The following is a 23038-nucleotide window of genomic DNA, read 5'->3' as shown; positions in this document are numbered from 1 at the left end:
GAGTGCAGCCAGTTACATCTGCAGAGTTCAACCTATAGTGTCGATTAGCCCACATAAACACAGGCGCACCATGTCACACAGCTGAGTAAGGGCTGCGTACAGTCCTAATCTTCTCACACTCTGCCATGTCACTGCGTGGACAATTAAAGAGGAGGGAGTTGAGACGAGCCTCTCTTCTCCCACTGGAATTTGAATACCACCAAACAGGCCGTCGGAGGAATGGCGAATGAGATTCATTCATTCTCTCAAAAAGAGTTGCAATTGGAACTGACGTCTCATCCCTTTCCACTTGATCGTGTGTGTGTGGTGTATAGAGTAAGGCCATGCCCCCTGTACAGAGTTATTAACTGGCCGAGTAAACACACACACTCAATTCAGGTCTTAGGAGAACGTCTCTGTGAGATCCACTCTCTTTTCATTCGCCTCCTTTCTTCTGAGTCTCCCTTTTTGACAGCCTTGTCGAGGCCTGCATTCAAACGCCTGCGTCCCTCCTCCAAGTGCTTTTTCCTCTCTTCACTCCTCTTGCTGTCGCTCCGCCTCTCCGCTCCTCCGCTCCACCTCTTTGAATTGGAGGAGGGGTAGGAGGCGTCGGTGTTTTAGTTTGTCTTTGATTTTTGAGATAGCCACGAAATTGGGTACAAGCCCTTGATGTCGAGGAGTGAAGGAGGGGGCAAAAACAACATGTTCTTTGTCTCTCCTCCCAATGGCCCATTCCCCGAGTGCATACTCTGTATGTGGGGTAGCGAGGGGATCCAAGTGGGTGCAGGCTCTGCGAAGCGTGAAATGTAGGTTCTTTAGTCAGCACATTTGTGTATCGCGTTACACGCCGAGCTGTTAAGGATCACTACGATAGGACCTGCTGCCTTTAGCTTGCAGCCAGACAGAGGACATCCATCTGGGGGCCGGCAGACACCACGGCCCCACCGGAGGGGACACTGGACACCTCCATCCGATCAGACTTCACCCAAGTTAATCCTAAGAACATTTACACACACAAACAGATACACACTGGGCTCAGTTACTGAGCACATCAGGAGACAAGAGTCTCAGACAAAGAGATTTAGCTGTGGTTTTACACCTCTAACCCGCGTCTTAGTCAAATCAAAACACTGAATCATCCTTTCATCTCGACAAAACTTAAGATGAGGAGTGTTTCCACAGCAGATAAGTCACATTCCACGGGATAGATGTATAGACTTTTAACATGAGGCAACAATGATCTTCTGAATTGTGAAAGCAATTTGGTGCATCTTCTATGTGGAGGTGTTCAGTTATCAGTGGGTCCTCTTTCAATAAATACCAATAGTTCAATGTTGCTCAAAACTCAACAGCTTCTAGAAATATCCCAGGTCTACGTCACTGTGCATGTGGACAGTCGGAAAGAGTGCCGTCTCGTACCTATCCAACTTTTCATTCAATCAAGGAGATTTTAGAATTGACTAGAGCCAAGACAGGAAGTCATTTATATTCAAATTTTTCACTTAATGTCACTTATTGAATGTAATTAGTATAAATAATATATTGAATTCCATTCAAATGTATTTAATCTCAACTTTATTATTATAAACAAGTGCAATGATATTTCTCGTCCCATCCCTGAAGTGTAACTGATTCACATTTTACAATAACGGGGTTTGAATACAGCAGCATTAGATCACCTCACCACTTAAGATGTATTCCAGCCACTGAACGAAACATTACTCTCACCTTTATCTGCACTGCACTGGATCAGTTCATCTTGTACCAGATTATGCTATAACTACATCCTGTGCAACAAGCAGATGCTCTTATCTTTCTCTTACGAGCAAGCGTCTCGCCGAAGGATCCGCGACTGTCTTCGGGATGAAGATTTGAGATCTTTCTGTTATTTTATGGTCAGACACAGGACAGCTCTCTGTCACCACACCCCAGAATCAGTAGAGCTGAGGTCCGACAGATTAAGGAGTTAGTGTGTAGTTGAAAGGAGGGAGGAGGCAGGGGGTTCTGCGACGTAATGGTCCCTGATGAATGACTGGATTAGCTCGAGGTAGGAGTTATCGCTCCCAACAGCTTACTGGACTTGAGCAAGAGACATCCTCTCAGACCGTGGAACACACACAAACACATCGAACATTTGTGCATCGACTGTTGCATTCATCCGGCTAAATAGCACATTGTTCTGCTGTTCACAGAGTCTTTGGATAAGTGGGAACGTCTGACTGTGGCTGATGCTCTGGAGCCAGTTCAGTTTGAGGACGGAGAGAAGATAGTGGTGCAAGGAGACCCGGGGGACGACTTCTTCATTATTACAGAGGTAAGATCTGTGTGTGTGTTTCTGTTCTGACAAGTCTATTAGGAGACGTAGCAGTAGTATAGGATAGGATGTGTGGGAACTCTCTTTTACTGTCTCATATCCTGCAAGCTGTGCGCGTTGACAAGTGGGGTCCCGAGGCCGCGTGTGTGTCATCAGGTGGGCAGTCGGGTTGATGTACATGTAATCATGCAGAGACGTTGGTGGCTCTTTGCTGAGGCTGGAACTGATCCCAGTTATAGCCGCCCGCAGACAGACTACCTGGTGATGTTCCCCTCTGTGTGAAGACCCCCCCCCCCCATCTCACACTGCAGGCTTTGTGGAGCTGGGGCCCCTGGCACAGTTTCGTGAAGGGTCCCCTGCTGCCTGTCATCCTAACACACTTTTGATTAACTTCATACTTACACAGCTTTCACCAGGGACACGTCAAGAGGACCCTGTCGAGAAGGGTGGGGGCCCAATCTGCTTGCCTCCTCCTCCCATATATCATGCTTCTCACATGAAGGGTAGTCTGAGTCAGTCGCTCTGTCCATCTAACGTCTAATATTCAGCGTGAGCAGTGCATTGGTTACCGTGCATGAGAGGTGCGGTAAAACAGGAGGAGGATTTGATCAAAGGTGCTGAGTGATGTTTCGCTTCTTATCCCTCTTTTGGTTCTCTCTCTCCATCTGTGCCCCTTCGGCACAACGCTCCTCCTCTCTAAACTTCTTTCATCTGTCCTTTCATTCGCACAGTTATGCCTCTCTTTAAAGTTATATTGCAGTCTGTAAGTATTTTATGTTATCCAGCACATCACATTTGAAATGCAACCGTTATTATGAAGGTAGAATTGCGGCTTTCAGCTCTAGAGTTATGATGGTGGCCATGTTGGGTGAATTGTGTAGCACTTATGGTGCTTTTTTATACATTAACACCAGTAAATCCAACTTGTGTTTTACCTGCTGAAAACCAGACTCAAACAAAGTATAACATCAATACCAGAAGGGTCATAAATGTAGTGAAAGGGAGTTCAACAGAAACAGTCTACATGTTGTAAACATTAGCCACCATAAGCTACTGGTCAGACCAGAGCGTAGACTGCATATACGAAGTAGACGTAGTGGCCGTGACATCACCTATTGGTTTGTTGACTGTTGTTTTAAAGCCTCGAGTCCGGCATTCTGACCGTCGTCATCTTGTTTTTTTTGCAACCGGTCAGCAGAAGAGACCATATTTCAACTTTGGAGGAATATTTAGAGGTAGCCCACCCTAAAGCATATTTTATTCTTCATGGCACCACCCTTTACAAAATTAACATCATGCTGTTATGAAGAAGACTTGCAACTATTGATGGGAACCATAAACTCACAACAATGTTTACTGAGGTAATACATCAAGTGAGAAGTAGAGTCATTTTCTCATAGAGACCCATACAATCAAACTTATTTTTGCAATCAGAGGAGTCGCCTCCTGTAGTAAAGTGTGTTATTTTTCATATATTGGAAGTAGAAAGTTGTATTTCTTGTTTCAAAAGTAACATTCTTTAAAACTGAAAGTTGGCAATCATAAAACATTGATTCATATCAAAAATAATGTGCTCAAGTACAAAACAGCAACATGTGCGTCCCAGTCCACACATTTATAGACTGCACTGCATATGTCTTGTGTTCAACTCACATTATGCGACCAGTGTTGGGCAAGTTGAAAGCCTCAAAGGCTCCTGAAGCTGCAGAAATCCTTTAAAAGCTTGTTTGACTGTGCAGAAAATGAATCCAATTAGGGTTCAGGACACAAATATAGCTTTTAGCGTAGCAATGCATAACTCATCAAACTGAGACTTGTCCATATCAGAGAGAAGAAGGACAGAATATGCAGAGGAATCTGGGGGATTATAGGATGGAGAGAAGGAGAGGGGAAGGAGGAGAGACAGGAGTCTTAGTGAGAGTCTTAGGCCACATTTACACATAGCCAGGTATTTACAGAAACGAATATTTCTGCCCCTCCGTTTTCAAAAATAACGTCGTACACACAAGGTCGTTTTCAAAAAAGTTTCTGTTTATATGAACCCGCATAAATACGCCCCCGGGCGCCATCATAACTCTGCCAAACCTGTAGTCAGCAGTGTAACGAGAAGGATAAAGACATGCAAACCAATCAGAATTCTCAAAACCAACAACAACTACGAAAAACACGATCAACTTCCTTTTCCTTTAGAGAGTAAATATGGCACGAGGTTCATTTGTATGGACAGACAGCGAAGTGGAGCTGCTGCTTCGAGTCGCCTTAGATTATAAGGCAAATAAAGCACTCGATAATGTGGATTGGGAATCATGCCAAACTAAATATAGGGATATGTTGGCATTGTTCTAAGAACAGTACCCATCCGAGACCTCCGAGGAGTATCCTCCTGTCAAGAAGGAAATAACTCGGGCGCACCTAAGCAAACTAACTGTAAACATCGGACGCTCACATGACGTGAAGCATTTTTAGTCGCATACTGTGACGTTTGACAACCTAAAACTCCGTTTGACCTAGTTCACACGCAAACACAAAAACTGAGTTTTCAGAAATCTCCACTTTGGCCGGAGTTTTTAGAAATGATCGTTTTCCGTGATAAAACCTCCGTTTGTGTGTAAATGAAAGGCCAAAACGCATGAAAATATATGCGTTTTCCCATCGTGTAAACGGGGTCTTAGTCGGCCACCGGTGTGTCGCAGCACACTGAGCCTCATCCAACAGGAGTCTTGTCTCTTTCTTTAATCCCTTTTCCTGCTCCCCTGTCTGTCTTCCATTTTCCTCTAAGCTCTCGCTCTCAGACCCACCCTGCTTTGCTTTCTCTCCATCTCTCTCCATCTCTCGTGCTGCACTGCCCTGACTTTCCCAGAGCAGGGTGGACTGTGGTGGAATGTGTGTCGCAGACTTTCACACGAGGTCAGGAGACCCAGCCTCCCGGGAGTGAGACGAGGGAGAGAGAGAGGGAGGGAGAGAGAGGAAGGATGAGTCAAACCTGGCAGGGAGGGACAAATAGGGAGAGGGGGTTTGATTCTTAAAGGACCGCTACACAGTAAAATTGGCAGTGTCAATTTAACACCTAAAGAGTACATTTTAACACTCAGCCAGTGAACATATGGTCCCTTATCTTTAGATTCTTAAAGTAACACTAAACATAGTGTTAACATTTCAGAGTTAACACAACTCTGGTAAGAGTTATTATTTTACTCTACACTGATAAGTTCTGATTTTGATTAACACTAGTTTATCAAAATCGACACTTCTCAGACCACCAACCCCTTGATTGAAAGATGGACCTGTTCACCACTGACCCACAGTGGCTCTTTTACGCTCTAGATAGGGACCATATGTTTACTGGCTTAGTGCTAATGTACTCGTTAATTCTACTGTGTAGCTTTTGACTCTCTCTCGCTAGCCGTCTGCGATTCGATATTTCAATACACAAAAACAGCTCCAGTGTAATTTGAACTCAGGATAGAGTTATTCAAAAATGTTGCTTCTGCTGAAATATCAACATTTGATATAAAAAAGTGATTCAGAGAAATTATGTCTGGAATTAAAACGTGCGTGATTAAACTCAATTTGAAAGGAGAAGGAGGGGAGCGTTCCTGTAAAGGTTACAGGTACTGGAACCCAAAAGCACGACAAACACAGGGATGCAGGAGGAGGCTGTTTACTTAATGTTTCAGGCAGGGTCAAAACTGGGTGGTCCTTCAAACAGGGCAACAAATCCAAAAGGGGCAGGCAAAAATCTCAAGTCGGGTTAACAGGCATGAGGGTCGTAACGGGCAGATCAGAATTAGTATTTAGGAATTCGCTGGAAAATTTGGCGGTGACACACAAGACAATCTGGCAGAGGCCAAGTGGAAGTGAGGGAGATAAATAGTGAGGGACTAATGAGGGGATGGGCTGCAGGTGAGAAGGGCGTGAGGACCAGGTGAAGGGAATGAGGGACTAACGAGGTGATCAGAGGCAGGTGAGAAGGGCGTGAGGACCAGGTGAAGGGAATGAGAGACAATCAGGTGAGGATGACCGGATCTGGAATGACAGGAGAGTTAATTAAACATGTAAGCAGGATGGATTACACTAGGAAGGTGGGGAATTCGTGACATTTCCAGAGTAACATTGAACGAGTCAATTCACTTTAACATTGTATATTTTTCACAAACATGTTTAACTCTGAATATTTACACCAACATGGGGGCTATTTACTCTTGCTAGTGTTGAAATATCTGGAAGAGTCAATATACTTTGACACTGATTTTTCAACACTGGGGAATTTACTGTGTCGCAAGGCGGGAGAGAAGGATTTTGTTGCAACTTTCCTCACTCGCCATCCTCTCTTCTTTTTCTCCTTTTGCACACCTTCATGTTCAGTTCAGTCAGAACACCCGAATTGTTCTCATTCTTTTGTTGTCTCTGCACTTATCATATGCTGCTGATGGGCAGGATTAACAAAGGAGGGACTGATACGTCACTTTTTTTTGCCAGCCACGTGGAATGGGGCCCTAATGAAAAGTAAAATGTTTACATTTTTGTGCTCACACTATACAAACACGCCTTTACAGAAATCCAGGACCGTGAACACTCATCCTCATCGCCCCTACGTTTCCTCCCTAGTCTTTTTCAGGTCGTCTGCTCCTCCTCACCCAATATGCATCTTTCCTCATGCTCATAAACTCAAGCACCGTGTCTTACAGGCTTTCACCAACTAAAATGGTGTGTACGGAAAGAGGGAGACGTTGCAAGTCACGAGTAAACCCCCCTTTCAGACTTCTCTTTACGTTAATGTGGTGGCAGTTTGACATGTTGGTGTTTGTCGTTCCCCCAGCACAGTTCACTTCAATATCTTTATTAACTCGACTGCTCGCATCACGCCATTTATCTCACCTGGCACTGCTGTCCTGAGCCACCTCTCTCTCCTGCAGCTGAACGCCAACCATGCTCAACCTCCTCGGCCTTGTTTTTAATCTTCAAGTCATCGGCGTTGGTGTCAAAGTGTCTGGATAACAATCGAATACAATCAGGCTGTTCATCCCCGTGACATCCTCTCGGCTCTCATCTCCTCCCATCATCAATCCAAACAGGAACTTAATTTGCTGTCTCATATTTGACCCGACAAAAGTAATCCCGCTGAGGGGATCCAAAGGGTCCCCGCGGGTCACACAGACGAGAACTCCTGTGTGGGTGATCTAAACACATCGGATGTTACCGTATGCGCTGAAGTCCAATTTAGCTAATGTATTTTAACACCGCCTTTATCGACTGAAGATCGACGCAGGCAATGAATGAAGACATTTTGGAGTGCAAGCATTCAAGAGTTATTTTTGGACTCATTTTTCTCTTTGAAAAAAAGCCGTGCAAGAGTGCAATCCTGGTGTGTGTTGAGGTTTGAGTGAGAAGGTGCAGACGCTGCTGGTGCTGGGTGGCCTCGTGAACAGGCGACTGAGGATATCACCTTTCTTCCTCCATCTCTTCTTGTCCCCCCCCTCTCTCTCTCTTTCTCCATCTGTGTGTATCCAATGGTTAATACTTCCTCCATGCAGGACGCTACTTTTTGACATGTCACCGCGAGCCGGCTCGCTGCGCTCTGCGTGTGGCGGGTATGTTTATGAATGCATATGAGTGGGGGTGAACGTGTGTTTTAGTCCAAGCTTGCGAGTGTTATCTGACCAGCAATACCACGTAGTAGTGATTATTTATCACCCCTGAAAGTTGGCTCACACTCATACCCTTTCCTTTCGCCTTAATCTATTTATCTGTGACTTTATTCATTCATACTTTCTGTTTATCTTCCTTTTCTCCGCTGCTATCTTGTGTTGCTTCCAGTCTTTCGCACCCAATTTGGCCGCCGTGTTGGGGAGGATCGCCGATGTTTATAAAAGAAATATCTGCGGAGCAGAGCGCTGCCCCTGGGGTGGTACAGTGCACGATGGTTATCGGGACCACACCAGGAGAGGCCTGTTTCCGAGAGAACTACTGTACTTGATGGTGCTGCACTGTCTCACTTTCTTTGTTTGGACATGAATGGAAAGGAGAGGAGTCAGCCGGTTGTAAACATAGAGCTTCAGTGCCCCCCCACCCCCCCTCATACTTTCCCCATTCACATCTCACTCTCTGTTTTAAACCACTTTTTCACTCCAAACGCTTGTTTGGCGGCTGTAATAAAGTTTGCGAAAAGTGGTTGCTGCAGTATTTACACGTGAGACGGTGCAGACAAAGTGATATCATTTTTACGTTTAAATAAAACGGTACAAAAAATACGTTGCGTCTCGCTGTCACTCACTTCCGAAACAGAACATTAAGCAGATTAAGATCCGACGCAAGCCGGTGGAGCTCAGGGAACACTACCACTTGTCTCCACAGTGGCCGCCAGAATCAAAACTAAATGAAAGTTTCTGTGTAGTTGTTTTTAAAAGCTCTTACAGAAGAAGTAAAAAAACGAATGACACTTCCATGACTTCCACATTAATATAAACATAAATGTGTCGTGAGTTACTGTCAAGAAACATGTCTGTCAGTTCCCAACTCTCTGAACATCACCGTCAGCCCTGCACGGCTACATGGTCACGACCCTCTTTCTCACCCGACAGCTAATTTCACCGTGCGGCATCACACGTGTGCTGCTCTTGGCATTATGAGACAGCCGGGTCATCTCTCACACACACTATGCCCCACTTACTTGAACAGTATCCCCCCCCCTTCCCTAGTTCATTATAATATGCGGAGTACAGTCTCACTTGTGTGTTGCTGCAGTAAAGAGCTGGCAGTCTTTGGGGTTCTCATTAAAGCTCATTATATTCATATTTAGCATTATTAGCCTGGTCAGCAGAAGAGGGCGAGAGGGATTAGCGACAGGGAGAGAGTGTAACAGTTTAGCTCCACGCCTTCCTTTTTGTAATAGTTGTTTTCATCCTGTCACACAATCTCGTCAGTCCAACTCCCCTCACCTGCCTCTGATCACTCCCTCGTTAGTCCCTCATTCCCTTCACCTGGTCCTCACGCCCTTCTCACCTGCAGCCCATCCCCTCATTAGTCCCTCACTATTTAGCTCCCTCACTTCCACTTGTCCTCTGCCAGATTGTCTTGTGTTTTTGTGCCAAGTTCTCCAGTGTTATTTAGAGTATATTCCTGACCTGATCTCTGATTCTCTGCCCCGCCCCTTTTTGGACTTGTTTGCTTCTTCGACTGATCTCCCGGTTTTGACCCAGCCTGTTTCCAACCAAAGACAGTCATCTTTGTTACTCCTGTCTGAGTCGTGCTTTTGGGTCCACTCTAATAGCGTCGTGACAGAGAGAGGCCGGGGCGGTCTATTCTGTTTTACGACTCGGCCCAAGACGAGCTGGGAAGTTCCCCTGCTGATGTCCTACCTGCTACCAATTTGCAGCTCGACTTGAGTAAATGTCGAGACGTCTACATTAAAAACACTTTCTACCTCTGTACACACATATGCACGAAATGTGACTGAAATTGTGGTAATGGGTTCAAAAAGGACCTCGATTACAACTCCAAGCACCAGCAAAGATGCAGATTCAAACATGTCTCATTCACACACAAACACACAAAGTTTGTCAGCAGCTGCAAGATATGACACCACAAACTATTATCATCTGTTGGGCAGAGTGAACGGAAATCCAATTTCCTGTTATACTTTTTAGATGACTCACCCACACAACAGCAACCAGCGGGCGGTGGTAATATGCGTGTCGGGGTTGGTGGTCAGTCTGTCCAGCAGACATCAGCTGCTGCTTTTCTCACTGTGCGTTAGTTAGTGTGTACATTTGCGTGCAAGTTTGTGTTTCTCTTGAATCTATCTGCGTCTGCGTTCCTTGTTATAGTGGCAAATGCAGATGTTATTGTTTGCAAATGCAGAATAGACCCTGTGGGTTAGCGACGTTGGGGTCATTGGGGTTTGTGCGTCAGTGTTTTAAGGTAATTTAGGGTCACTATGATAGAGCTCCCTCACTCTTGGACAATACCGTTGTTTTCATTGTGTGGATAAATGCTGCTAATGAACGGGGATTATGTGATGGAAACACTGAGGAGTCAGTTCAGCCACTTGTGAGTTTAGATGTTTGTATGTATTACACTGTGGAGGAAGTAAAGCAGAACCAATCGCCCCATTGGAATATCTGAGTACGTGGCGTCTTGTGTTTCTGCCCACAGAACAGGTGTCCGTCCCAAAGGAAAGCGGGCTAAATCCTGTGCACCTGTGTTCTAATGAAGCAAAGGAATTTCTCCTCGGCTTAATCCTCCTGACTACTTTCAGCCCCTCGCTTAATAACTCCTCCTTTTTCTTTCTCTCATCCCACCCTTCCAACCTCCCCTCTTTCCCCCCCTTTTTCCGACATCTCTTCCCACTTCACCCTCATCCCCTCCTCCTTTTATTTCTCTCCCTCTTTTCTTATTATTTCTCTTGTCTCCTTCCTTTTTTCCCCTCCAACTCTCCTTTTCTTCCGTCTCTCCAGGGAATAGCCTCTGTTCTGCAGCGCAGGTCTGACAATGAGGAGTACGTGGAGGTCGGCCGCCTGGGACCCTCCGACTACTTTGGTGAGTGGCTCTGGGCCGATGGAGCCCTTTCCATTCCCAGTTTGGCAGCACTTACAAGAAGCGAATACATACTTTATATTTTACTTGGTATTTAGCATTACAAATATAATTTGTGAAAATAGAAACCTGAGATGAATAAATAGTCTTTCGAAAAGTTTATCCAGTGAATTTTAAGCAATTGTTTATCACTAAAGAGGTTGAATAGACTGATTCTAGAGGACACTGTGAGTGAAACGACAATGGCACATCTGGAATTCTGCAGTAATAGTATGTTGGTCTGCCATCAACAGCCATCATCATTATGAGTTCATCTGAGGATATTTGTCTTTGTTTGTTCTCCAATGTGTTGTTTTGTCTCACCAGCATGACTAAAACCTCAAGATATTCTGTTTATAATCATATAAAGAAATATTAATATTGAAGAAGCTAAAACAGCCATTCTTTGGCATTTTTTGATTTGAAATTGATTATGAAAATGGTTGCTGAGTCATTTTCTGCTTTTGGAGTAATCGATTGGCATTTCATTTCAGCTAGAAAAAATTAATTGTGAAACAATAAATAAATGATTTTGTTTTTTTACTCAAGAGTTCTTTGGTCATACATTATTTCTTCACGAGCTCGTCTTGCTGTTTCTTGTCATTCTGCTGTTTTCCAAAAACAGATTCACAACAAGAAGTCAGTTTTATATTATCTGAATGCATTAGAATTACACATATCTGTTTCAATGTCTTCCAAAAACAACAAATCATGCACATTGAGACATTTCTTTGACGGCTCAAAACAATTGATTGCCATGTCTCCTTCGTCCTGCAGGGGAAATCGCCCTGCTGTTGAACCGTCCCAGGGCAGCCACTGTCGTCGCCCGGGGTCCGCTGAAGTGTGTGAAGCTGGACCGGCCCCGCTTTGAGCGTGTGCTGGGGCCGTGCTCAGAGATCCTCAAGAGGAACATCCAGAGATACAACAGCTTCATCTCCCTTACTGTGTGACATGTCGGCCCCTCTGGGCGCCACCAGCATGGGTGGGCAGCATCAGCATCGGCGTTTGGGTCCGTGGGTGGGAATAGGCGAGGATGCGGGGTGAAGGACATGGGTTTTACAGCCACAACTACAGGGCGCTCATTTACTGCCTTTTTTTTTTCTCTCCATTTTGCGCTTTTCTTTTTTTCTTTCCGATCCTGTGCACTTGACCGGTGCTGTCACGTAGCTTTATGTCAAAACCAACATGCAGGAGTGTAAATATCAGAGGGAGGACAGGAATAATCCAACTCATTAAATACTGTAAATGAGTCAAATATACAGTGTGGTAACTGTATGTGATGCATGCTTCTAGATTGACGAAGAACCACATTTGCACTTCCATGAATTTATGAAAGGTACGGATGAATTCAGGAAACAAGAAGGAGGTAAAGTCATGTTTATGTACAGCAGATGGAAGCGAGCACATATTTCTTTTTTCCGCTGGCTGTTGTTTGCCTTTTCTTTCACTTCTGGGTGTGCGTGGTGCCATTTCTAGGTCAAATCAGACGCGCACTAAACAGACCCCTGTTCCCTTAAAACGTAGCTGTACAGGATACTTGGCCGTTTCATTTTAAATGCTTGTTAAGTGTGCTTTTGCTGCTATTATCAGTTGGGTTTGTTCAAGGCAGTGGGATGTTGAGTTCACATTTTAACATTATCTCAGCTAAATTAACGAACAAGTTTGTTTTTTCTCAATGAATCGTCTCTGTCCTGTTAATTCCTGATGTGGTTCAGTCTGATCTGTGAGTTGTGGGATACCAAAGGAGCCGTCGCGTTATCAGTCCAGGCCGCATACACACAACCAGAGTCTGAAACTCACTCATACTGTCGATGCTTACACTGTCTCAGGACAATTTAAATCTTCAACACAAACACACGTCTTTCCTGACACTTTTCATTCGGTTGTGTTGCTCGATGAAAGCTTTTGCACCACTTTTAGAGTTTGTAACGATGGGTCAATACAGATGTTTGAATTAGCTGTTTTTAAGACATGACTTACATGTTATGAATATATAAAAGACAGAAGTAAAAAGATACTTGTGTTGCTTTCCTTTGACCTACTGTATTTTGTCAAACTTGCACAACTGACCCATTGACTGATGTCGTATGAAATGGCACATGAAAAATCTCTCTCTCTTTCTATGTCTTTCTTTCAACTATCAAATAATCTTGAGCAAATAAAGATAAGCTTCTGAAATTCTCTTGATTTAGTCATTATTTTCTCTTGATCTCTGAGTCCCTGTGTGAATGTGACTATTTCACATTTTCATCTCCTCTTGTGACTAGACTTTGTTCTCTCTCTTCCCCTTTATCTCATCTCATGCCCACACCCAATCTCCCCTAAACATGATGTTGCTATAAATCTCGCTTCTCTTTCTTCAATCTCACTTTTCACATGTTCATCCTACAGGTACCTCTTCTCCATCATGGCCTGCCCCTTCTCTGGCTCCCTCCATCCTTCTTACATGAAGCCAAGTGTCAGTCATCCATCAGCCTGAGCGGATAGAGTTCCTCCCAGCCAGTTAACACCACAGTGGACTAAAGCCTCTACAGCTTTGACACATTCCTCTTCATCTTAATGCCCACTAAATCAAGTAAGGAATGTGCCCTCAACTTGCCAACATTGTGTTTAGTCCCCTCCTCCTCTCACATGCACACACATGCACTTCATCGCTTTGACAATATACACACAAACAAGCATGCTCAGTGAAACAAGTATTTCTTCTCCATCTTTAAGGATTTGGGGTGAGATTTCCAGCATGAAAACAAGTGTCCACTCATGGCAGTTAGCCATGAGTAGCTTCATCCACATGCATGTTGTGCATGACTTCTCTTTCTCTCTCATAGACATGCTTACCCTGTTTGTTATCACTTATTTTCAGACTACGATAATATTTTAACACTGCCGACGAACAAGAATGAACGTTTTGACCTCTTTCAATCTGATGAGCTTTGAAGAGGATGAAGCTGATGTTCCAATCATCCTAAATTGTGAAATATTAGGTCATTCTAGTTACCCAAGGGATGAATGATCCATAATAGCTATGTATATATATTAGGGCTGTCAATCGATGAAAAAAAATTAACTAATTAATCGCACATTTTGAAATTCATTAATCGCGATTAAAAGTTGTTTTTCTTCTTTTTAAAGACAGAACTTCACACAGAGCTGTGTTTTCAAAGAGGCTCCTACCTACAAAGTGCCAGCGAGGTATTTAATATCGTGGATGATAAATTGTTTGTTAATTGCGTTAAAATATTTTAGTGCGTTAACTCTGACAGCCCTAATATATATATATATATTACTCAGAGTTCACTTTTAGTCCAACAAAAGTGTCCCAAGGGGCTTTGGATCCAATCACCCATGTCAAAATAGCCAAGCAAGCTTCATCCGTGGTTTGAGTTTGTGTGGATTGACTCCATTCACAAAACAAGGCTCGTAAGCGGACCTTGAGTTGGGATTTTATCAACCAACCACCACATCCGTCTGTCCCAAAGGAAGCCTATTTGATATAACTGGTAACATCCAAATGATGAGCTGTGTGTGTGTGTGTGTGTGTGTGTGTGTGTGTGTGTGTGTGTGTGTGTGCGTGTGTATCCAAAGCACCTGATTAGACATGGTCATTACTGTGCCATCCCGGGTGGGCCAGTTGAGGACAAAAACTTGCACTGTTACAAGAGCAGTAAGATGAAGCCTTGATACTGTGGCACTGTGCCAGTGTAAAAAAAAGAGCGCAGAAGTAAACACACTCACTCTTTTACCAACTTTTAATTTCACTCAGTTTGCTGTTTGGGTCCTTTATGCTTTCATAGTCCCACTGTACCTGGAACAGAGGCCAAACACATTAGTTAATCGCACGTTCAAAAAGAAAGTAAAATGATCCCTAAGCTTGTAGCGGCTCAGCCATCAACACGCAGAGGTCAACATCAGCCGAGTAAAAACAACTTTTTAATGTAGTAACTGACAACATTTCTAAAAGGTTCAAAGCTTCTCAGTTGTATCCACTTTTACGTGAAGCACTGCAAAACTGTTGCTTGGAGATCCAATGTTGTGGCCGATATATGACGTACCAAACGGAAGCAGTCCATGTGAGGAGGGAAGCAACATGAGCGGGGAGGATGAATAACCTCAACTGCACGACCATCTCCGCGAAACAATACATCCTTTTCTTTCACTTCTGCAGCTTGCTTCTATAACAACTTTAAGCTCCTCTAGTGCATGTTGTTGTCCAAACAAACAAGAAGGCCATACTCTGTGAGCTGGTGGGGAGGAGTAGAAGGAGGATACAAAAAGGACGCAGAGGATAAAAGACAAAGGAGGCGGTGATCATGCAGGAGGAGGAAGAGGAATGTAAAGAAATGCTGTGCCAACTTCATTGACCTCAAACATGCTCTCCTTTAGTTTTTAAGTGCACCCATGAGTTGCGTGAAGTCCACTGAGAACCAGTGAATATTTTAAAGAATTTATTTCCAGCATGGGAACGTTTTGCCTCCTCATTTACAGGATGGCTTCCTTTGTGGATCCCTCCAAATTCCAAGTTGTGTATTAAGATTGCCAACAATTTACAAGATAAGATGGCTGGGAGTGATTTGGTAAGTTTGTGTGTATGTGTGTGTGTGTGTGTGTGTGTGTGTGCATGCTTGCATGTGTATCTGTTGCATCCCATAACTAGACACATTCCCCCATGATCTCATGAGAGGATGTTTTATTTGGTGCTGCATATTTAGATCTGGCACAGTGAGTGTAGCCCGTGGGCGTGCGACCATCACCCCCTCTCTTTCTCCCGGATTCTCTCTCTTTTGTGCTCTCCTCCTGCTCTCTGTGTTCCCATAGCTGCCATCTCTGTTGCCTTCTCTCCCTTGTCTAGGGAGATCCCGGCTAATTAAAATGCCTGCCAACACAAGACTACAACCTCCATTGATTCTCCCTGCCTTCTCCCTCCTCCATGATCCCGACACCCTAGTGAAGAAAAAAAATCAACCCCCATCCGCCTGCTAATGACCAAAGTCTTTGATACGCAGCTCTTTTCTTGTCTTTTCTTGATATATTGGGTGTGGCAACCTGACTGTTCCAGAGTTCAGCCTGGCTGGGTTGAAGCTCTCGGTCCGGGGGCATCTCATCTGTGCCTGGTCCCTAATTCTGCTGCTCTGATTCTCAGCTCTAATCGTGACCTTCTCGGGTCAAGGGTCACCATCCCAGCCTGGCCACAGGTGATTGAGCAATAGTGAGGATTGAAAGGTTAGGGATGAGAGGGGGGTGTCGAGTCGAGGTCAGGGAGAGAAAGAGAGTCACAAATTGGGTCAGGAGAACATCACAAGGTCTGGCTCAGTTAAACGGCCGCCCTCCACGGAACGAGTAACTTGGTCAATTATTATTTTACTGGAGCAAAACAAAAAAAAGAATTAGAAGAAAATACAATCGTGGCGTAGCGATGGACAGTTTAAAAATACATACATCAAAATCCCTGATGCAGAACCAGAGATGCAGTTTTGTTTTTTCCACACATTCGTCTCCCTTAATTCTTTCAGTCAAGTGAGAAAGAGTATAACATTTTGACCTGTTCTCTTTAGAGCCACAAAAGGCTCCACACAACGTTGTTCACATATGCATAAGTACTCCCCCAACACATCCAAACAGACTGTGATGTGTGAGATTGATGCAGTCGGGCAACTGTGGATCAGTGGTATCAGAGGATAGCGAGCCCATGTCCTGGGGCAAGACACACACATTGCTACCTGAACTATGCCTGCGGCGTATGAATTGGTATGAATGATGAATTAGTCCTGATGGGCAGGTGGCACCTTGCATGGTAGCTACTATGACTGGGTGTGAAACGGTCAAAGAACATGTAGTGTTAAAGTGCTTTGAGTGGTTGGAAGACTAGAAAAGTGGGATACAAGTAGAATCCCATTTACCGTTAGCAGTTCCATTGTAATGGTGCTAGATGATTGAAAGCATATCTGCTTTTCAACGGCTAACAACATCGAAACGGCCGACCCGGCGGCTAACACAGCTAACGTGCTAACAGTGCAAACAACGGCACCAGTGCTGACAGAGCTAACTGTGGGTGCTACTCGGTGTCGTCAGCTTTAATCACCGTATGAGAGCAGAGCGGCGGTTGTGAGCTAGCCAGAGTGACAAGCTCGCTTGCATGAACATGCACTAAAAGCACAGAGAACAGAGAAGCTGAAATGACAACACGCGCAGAGCGACAGTGACTTAAGTTAGTCAGGTAGACATTACACCACGATATCTTTACTTAGCAAATGGTTGTTGGATGCTTATGCTCAATACATAAAATGTATAACAAGGCAATCATCTTTCTAGTAAAATTAAGTCATGAGCCCATTCTGAGTCGTTGAAGTGATTGTTACTGTCTTTAAAGGCACACTTATTTGCCATAAGTCTACAGTATAGGGCCCAGCTGACCGCCTCGGAGAGAAGTAAGAAGAAAGAGAGAAAGCTAGAACCAGGGGATGAGATACCATCTATTTATTTTTCTGCTTTTCTTTCCCAAGCTTGTTATCGTTCCTCATTTCCTGCTGGACGACAAGTAAATAATTCACATGTATACATGTAGCAACACTGAGCCAGGCCTCCCTGAGTCGCCTAGACGTTGGCCTCGGTTTCAAAGCTATTCCCAGCTAGCGGAGCCTTGGTGACTCGCTTCCAAAATATGTGTCGGAAAAGCAAACAATCGACTGAAATGTTCTCCCAATATTCTGCATGGTCAAGGGGAAAAGAATGGCCAGTAGCATTTTTCTGAGTGAGATATTCCCATTTCTCACATGACTCTGCAATTGCCTACCCACATTGATTCCTACCCAGCACAATCCATCGCTTCACTTGACTCTGACTTCACTCCCTGGGGAGGCAGCGCAGCAATTGTCTCAATTGTTCCTTTTTGCAGCGCCTCCTACTCTGAGGAATCGTTCGAGTTTTGAGTGCAGCTCATAAAAGTAGTTTTAACTCTGTTCTAATTACATTAGGAAGATGAAGGAATACAATGAGTAAACAATTCATTCATTCATGTTTTTGTTCTGTTGAGGAAATGGTTTCAAATTGTATTAATATATATTTGGCCTTGAGACATTTTAGATGCATCATTCGCTCCCGGTTTTTAAAACATCTCATGTTTCAAAATCAGCTTGTCAGCTTTGTGTACTGACATACTTTATTATCTGGATCATATTTGTCATCTTGCCCAAGAATTACCAAGTTGTCAGTGTTTGATGTGAGTGCTTCACGAAGTCTAACCTCACATCCCAGAGGATTCAGCTCATCCCCCAAAACATAGCCACCCTCTGCAGGTGTGCAAAGTCACAAGGCAAAGGCTGTCAAGTGTCCTCTGATTTCCAAGCCACCCTCAACTTCCACAACCCTCCAGCCCCTCCTAAAGGACCCCCAACTCCCTTACATATCCCAGCTGCACCCCGAGCAATGCCCCTGGGCTGTGGCATTAACTGGGGAGCAAAACCCCAGGGGTGACCCGGCTCCCCCTAAACCTTGTAGGAATGTGTGGATTTGAGTGAGTGGTGTAACCAGAGAGCACTCTCTCCTATCTATAAGCCCATAATGGAGCCACTTCCTGTTGATAATCAGTTTGTTGTGATCTCTCTCTGCCCTGGGATTTTGACACTTCATCTTGAGTCCTGGGAAGAGGAGGAGGAGGAGATGGAGGAGGAGGAGGAGGTGGAGAGGTGTTATTGTAGTTCTGGTCTGTGTACCATAATGACAGTATGGGCTGGCATCAAAGGCTTGGGGGACAAAAAAAAGTTATTTCTACAATCTGACTACAACAAACCATGAATGCACACACACACACACACACACACACACACACACACACACACACACACACACACACACACACACACACACACACACACACACACACACATCTTACCATTTGTTGAAATTACTTTCTACCCTTGACTGTCATACGAGGCAAGACTACTAGGAGTTACAATAATGGGGGTCTGTCTGTCTTCTCACTTTTCCCCTCGCCTTTTCTCTCTTTCTAACTCTTTCACACTGGCTAACAAATGTCCCTCAGTGCAGGATCTGATACTCTTTTTATGGCCTCGATTAACAACAACAACAACAACAACAACAACAATAAAGGAGCCAAAAACCTGCTGTAATTATTTTTTAAAGAGTCTTTAGTGTTTCCTCCAGAGGAGCAACCTGGGAGCTCGTTGGGGTAGGGGGCTCACATTAAACCCTGTTAATCGTTACCACGATGCGTGCGAAATAGCATCACGGTACGGCTCATAAACAAGGTAGGGCTTCTCTCCTGGAGGTTAAGTGCTTTGCTCAGTTAGGTGTGGTTGCCATAGGAATGGTGCTGTGTTGAGGGACATCTTAAACTCAATTCAGGGCCCTGCTCCATGTCATAGCGCTCCGTATTGGGCCCTGGGGCTGATAGAGATGGCAACACGGTAAGTAACCAGGTGCACCAAAGTGGATTCTCCAACTGGTCGTAATCACCCTTTAATCCAGGGTTTTTCTTTCAGTGGTATCTTTTCCTTTAAACCCTTGCAACCCTTCCTAGTCTCCTCACTCCTTCTCTCCCCCTCCTTCCATCCAAGTCTTTCCTCTTCAACTCTGTCACGGATATCTAACGTCACTCAAGTCAACCAGAAAGCTCTCCTTAATCCCCCTGATACAGAACCCTGCCCCCTCCCACATGCACATCACCACCATCATCATCATCATGACCACCACTAGTTCCCCCAGCTCATGGTCCCTACACCGTGAGCGGGGCGGCCTATATAGCTATTGAAAGACAAGAGGAGAAGGAAGGGTACATAATGAAGTGAAAGCCCCCTCTGACATGCCAATTGGTGTAATTATGGGCTTATAGGTCCCTAATACATTTCTGAGGACAGCTTTGTGTGCCCCCACTGAGAGCTGAGCTTGTCTGTCATGTCATGAAGGCAACTTGTCATTGGATCTGTGAGTGATCGATTTAGCTTATGATGTGTTTTATAATTACTTTTCATAAAAGGCTTTCGTGGAACCCATCTACTTTGTCCCTCTTGATCTTAGTTTCTTTCTATTTGTTTGGATGACTTTTCTCTGCTCGTCAAAGCCCATTTATTTCCGCTTACCATTGATGTAGAATACTCTTAACTCTCACATGTTTATTATGAGTATGCCCCTGTATATGTTTCATTCTTTAATGCACTCACTACTGGGCCAGATTTATGGAAGGCAATACCAGTGCACTATTTTCCCATTGGCACCAGCAGAACGTGTACATTTGTGTCACTATAATGTCTGGACTCTCCACATAAACCTTGAATTTTCCTCCATCCCCTTGAGTTTGTGAGACAGGGCAGCTCTGTCTCCCCCTGTCCTTTCCACGTCCTCCTGCTCCCCCTTTGATGTCCCCTTGCCAAGAGTCTGATTTGTGGGTTAGCCGTGTCCTCCCCTCCCAGCCCCGAGCCCAAAGAACATGGGGACGTAGTAGGAGTTCCCAGTGTTTTGGGGAAGTTGGAGTGGAGAAAGGAAGGGGGAGGTTGGGTCAGACCACCACAGAGCTGGGGAGACCCCTGTCTTCCTCCTTGCCGGTTCCCACCGCTCCCAACACGGCACACACATGTTGAAAAGGTCAGGTCTTGATAGACAACAGAGCACCGGCAATTACACTGTTATTTCTCAGTGGCTGGAAGTCCCCCATTTTCTGTGTGAGTGTGTGTGTGTAGAAAGAGAGAGTGTTTTTTTGTTCATAGAGAATAAAGAGGCAGTGTTTTTAAGGGGAAAAGGAGCCGTGTACAGGGGGAACTGCATGTAGGGACTTGTGCCCGGATTGCTTCATGTCTGTCTGTCCACTTGTGGAAATTTGAGAATGTGCATGAGAGAGTGCAGGTGTGTAAGTGTTCGTGCATACATTTGTCTGTGCAGTGTAGACTCCCACACATATAATACATGTTGGTTCATACCTGAGCTGCAAGACTGATTTGTTTTTTAAAATGTGATTTCCATTCAACACCTGGTGCTGAGGCGTGCTGTTTTCTGCACACACTGCACCGTGCACATTGACCTACATCACGGGGTCTGACCTCGGAGCCTGCAGGAACTGGATGCTGAGGTTGCAAGGACCGAGCAAAAAAACACACACATCCAAACACACACACTCGGGACTTCTTCCAGCGTCTTCCCAGTATTTTCTCTCTTTAGTGTAATTTCCCCTTCACACCGAACACCTATTTCCATCTCTCTAAGGGTGGCTTTCATGGAGGAGTGCAGAGGGAAAAAAGTCAAGGCACAGTTATGACAAGAGCAGACCGCAGTTTGACAGATCTGGAGATCACACAGAGAGGATGCTGCGGGCCCTTAACAACTGAAGAGTATCGCTGTAATGCATAATGTCTTGCAGCTGGAAGTTTGCCTTGCAAACTACCAGCTTTTTGCATTTTTTGAGTGCATGTGGTGTAATTTTTTTATTCCGGAGGTGGACTCGACTTATGAAAGAGCAGTTTGGCATTGTGCCCTCTGAATGCCTGCACACCTATAGCGTCTGAAAGGGGTCCTGAGGGGTGCTGGGAGGCCCCGCAGGGCACTTCATTCAGGTTGCTATGCATTAGAGAGATGAAGGCCTGTAAATGGCTGCTAGTAATCGTCCCTATAAAAGAGCAGCTGCGCGCAGTTGTAAGCTCTAAGTATGGCTGCTGTATTTGACCTCCCTTCACTGTTTAATATTCAGGTGAACAAGCAGTAAAAGTGTGTGTGTCTGAGTCGTTCTCCATGTGAATGTGTCTATGTGTGGCTGCTTGTTTATGCATGGAGAGGTTGCCCTGGATATGCACTCTGCTCTTGATAATTTCCAAGTCCAATCTATATCACTACCAGGCTCTGGAATGTACCTTTGCTCCTGGGAAATTTCACCTGAATTACTTACCGGTGTGTGTGTGTGTGTGTGTGTGTGTGTGTGTGTGTGTGTGTGTGTGTGTGTGTGTGTGTGTGCGTGTGCATGAGTAACCGACCATAAATGTTACTGCTGTTTCTAATGGGCCTATTACGAGACACGAGCTAGTGTCAAATGACACACGGCGGCGTACTAAAAACATGAACACACAGACCACTAATGGAATCAACTTTGTCATCATAGACACTGATGAGCTAGTTAGGACTTTGGTTCGCGGGGCCTAATTCTACCCTGTGGAGAAGGGAGGAGATCACTCTGTAGTCTGCAAAGGACCTGCTCCTTGTGTCCGTGACTCATACATGCTCATGATACGGCTGGGTGGAGCCGGGGGAGACACCAGGTTAAGATCTGATTGTTTCCCTATTGCAAGGCAATTCACTCTTTGATCCACTCTGTGTTAGACATTATGAGGTGCCATCGAACGGAAAATAGATTTAGTTGGAAAGGAAATATGCAACAGTTACAGGTATAATAAGGTGATTATGTGGCTATCAGTATATTGAGTTTCTATTGTCAGCTCTGCAATCTTTTTATGGCTCCCCAGCACGGTGAAGTGTGAGATTCCTTGCTTTCATTACAGGGTTTTCAAGATTCAGCTGTTGTTACACACACACACACACACAGTGAAATGAAAGTGGCAGCTCAGTTCAGCTGTACTGGGATCAAGTTGAGATTGAGTTATGGATGAAAGTGCGTGTGTGTATGTATGTGTGTGTGTGTGTGTGTGTGTGTGTGTGTGTGTTATAACACTTACTGTACTGAGAAACTGGGTCTTTCACTTTGATTCAATAGGTTACAGGACTGTATCAAACTGTGGGTAATAAAGAAATATCACAGGCACATTTAGATAAAGGGTACATTTAAGGAATTCATTTACTGGATCTGACTTACCAGAGTCTTCATTTGGTTAAGGATGATAATGTAATGCCTGTGTATATTGTGTTGAAGGTCAGAGCATTATATTATTTACATAGAATAATTATTTAAACATTATTTATTCTAAAGGTCGGGTATGCTGTACTTTATTCCATTTTATATATCCATAATCATGTCTTACCTCCTTTCGTTCTAAGATCTTAATTAAAAAGTCATCTTTGAGCTTTTTTGAGTTGATTCCAACTTTTCTGAAACTATGCTCAATAACAATTTAGCCCAAGATAAAAACCGTAAAGATATTTGGGCCCACAAGGTCAAGATTCCTTAAATGATCACTGCCTTCTTGCCGTGGAAGTTGATGATAAGAACAGACAACAAGG

At 44.4% G+C, this 23038-nt stretch overlaps 1 protein-coding gene across 2 annotated transcripts in view; it reads left to right on the top strand.

Annotated features, from left to right (window-relative positions):
• prkar1b (protein kinase, cAMP-dependent, regulatory, type I, beta) overlaps positions 1 to 13049 on the top strand; it is a 66226-nt gene extending 53177 nt beyond the window's left edge. For both annotated transcript variants that reach the window (XM_056407197.1, XM_056407198.1), the window contains 3 exons: positions 2172 to 2293; positions 10750 to 10831; positions 11645 to 13049. In XM_056407197.1, the coding sequence (XP_056263172.1) occupies positions 2172 to 2293; positions 10750 to 10831; positions 11645 to 11817 (377 nt within the window). In that variant the 3' untranslated portion in view covers positions 11818 to 13049. The remainder of the gene's footprint in view (positions 1 to 2171; positions 2294 to 10749; positions 10832 to 11644) is intronic.
• The last annotated feature ends 9989 nt before the right edge of the window (positions 13050 to 23038 follow it).

Source organism: Pseudoliparis swirei, chromosome 23 (genome assembly GCF_029220125.1).
Source record: "Pseudoliparis swirei isolate HS2019 ecotype Mariana Trench chromosome 23, NWPU_hadal_v1, whole genome shotgun sequence".
NCBI lineage: Eukaryota > Metazoa > Chordata > Actinopteri > Perciformes > Liparidae > Pseudoliparis > Pseudoliparis swirei.
The sequence above is the reverse complement of the archived record's forward strand: the minus strand, read 5'-3'. Positions and strand labels throughout refer to the sequence as shown.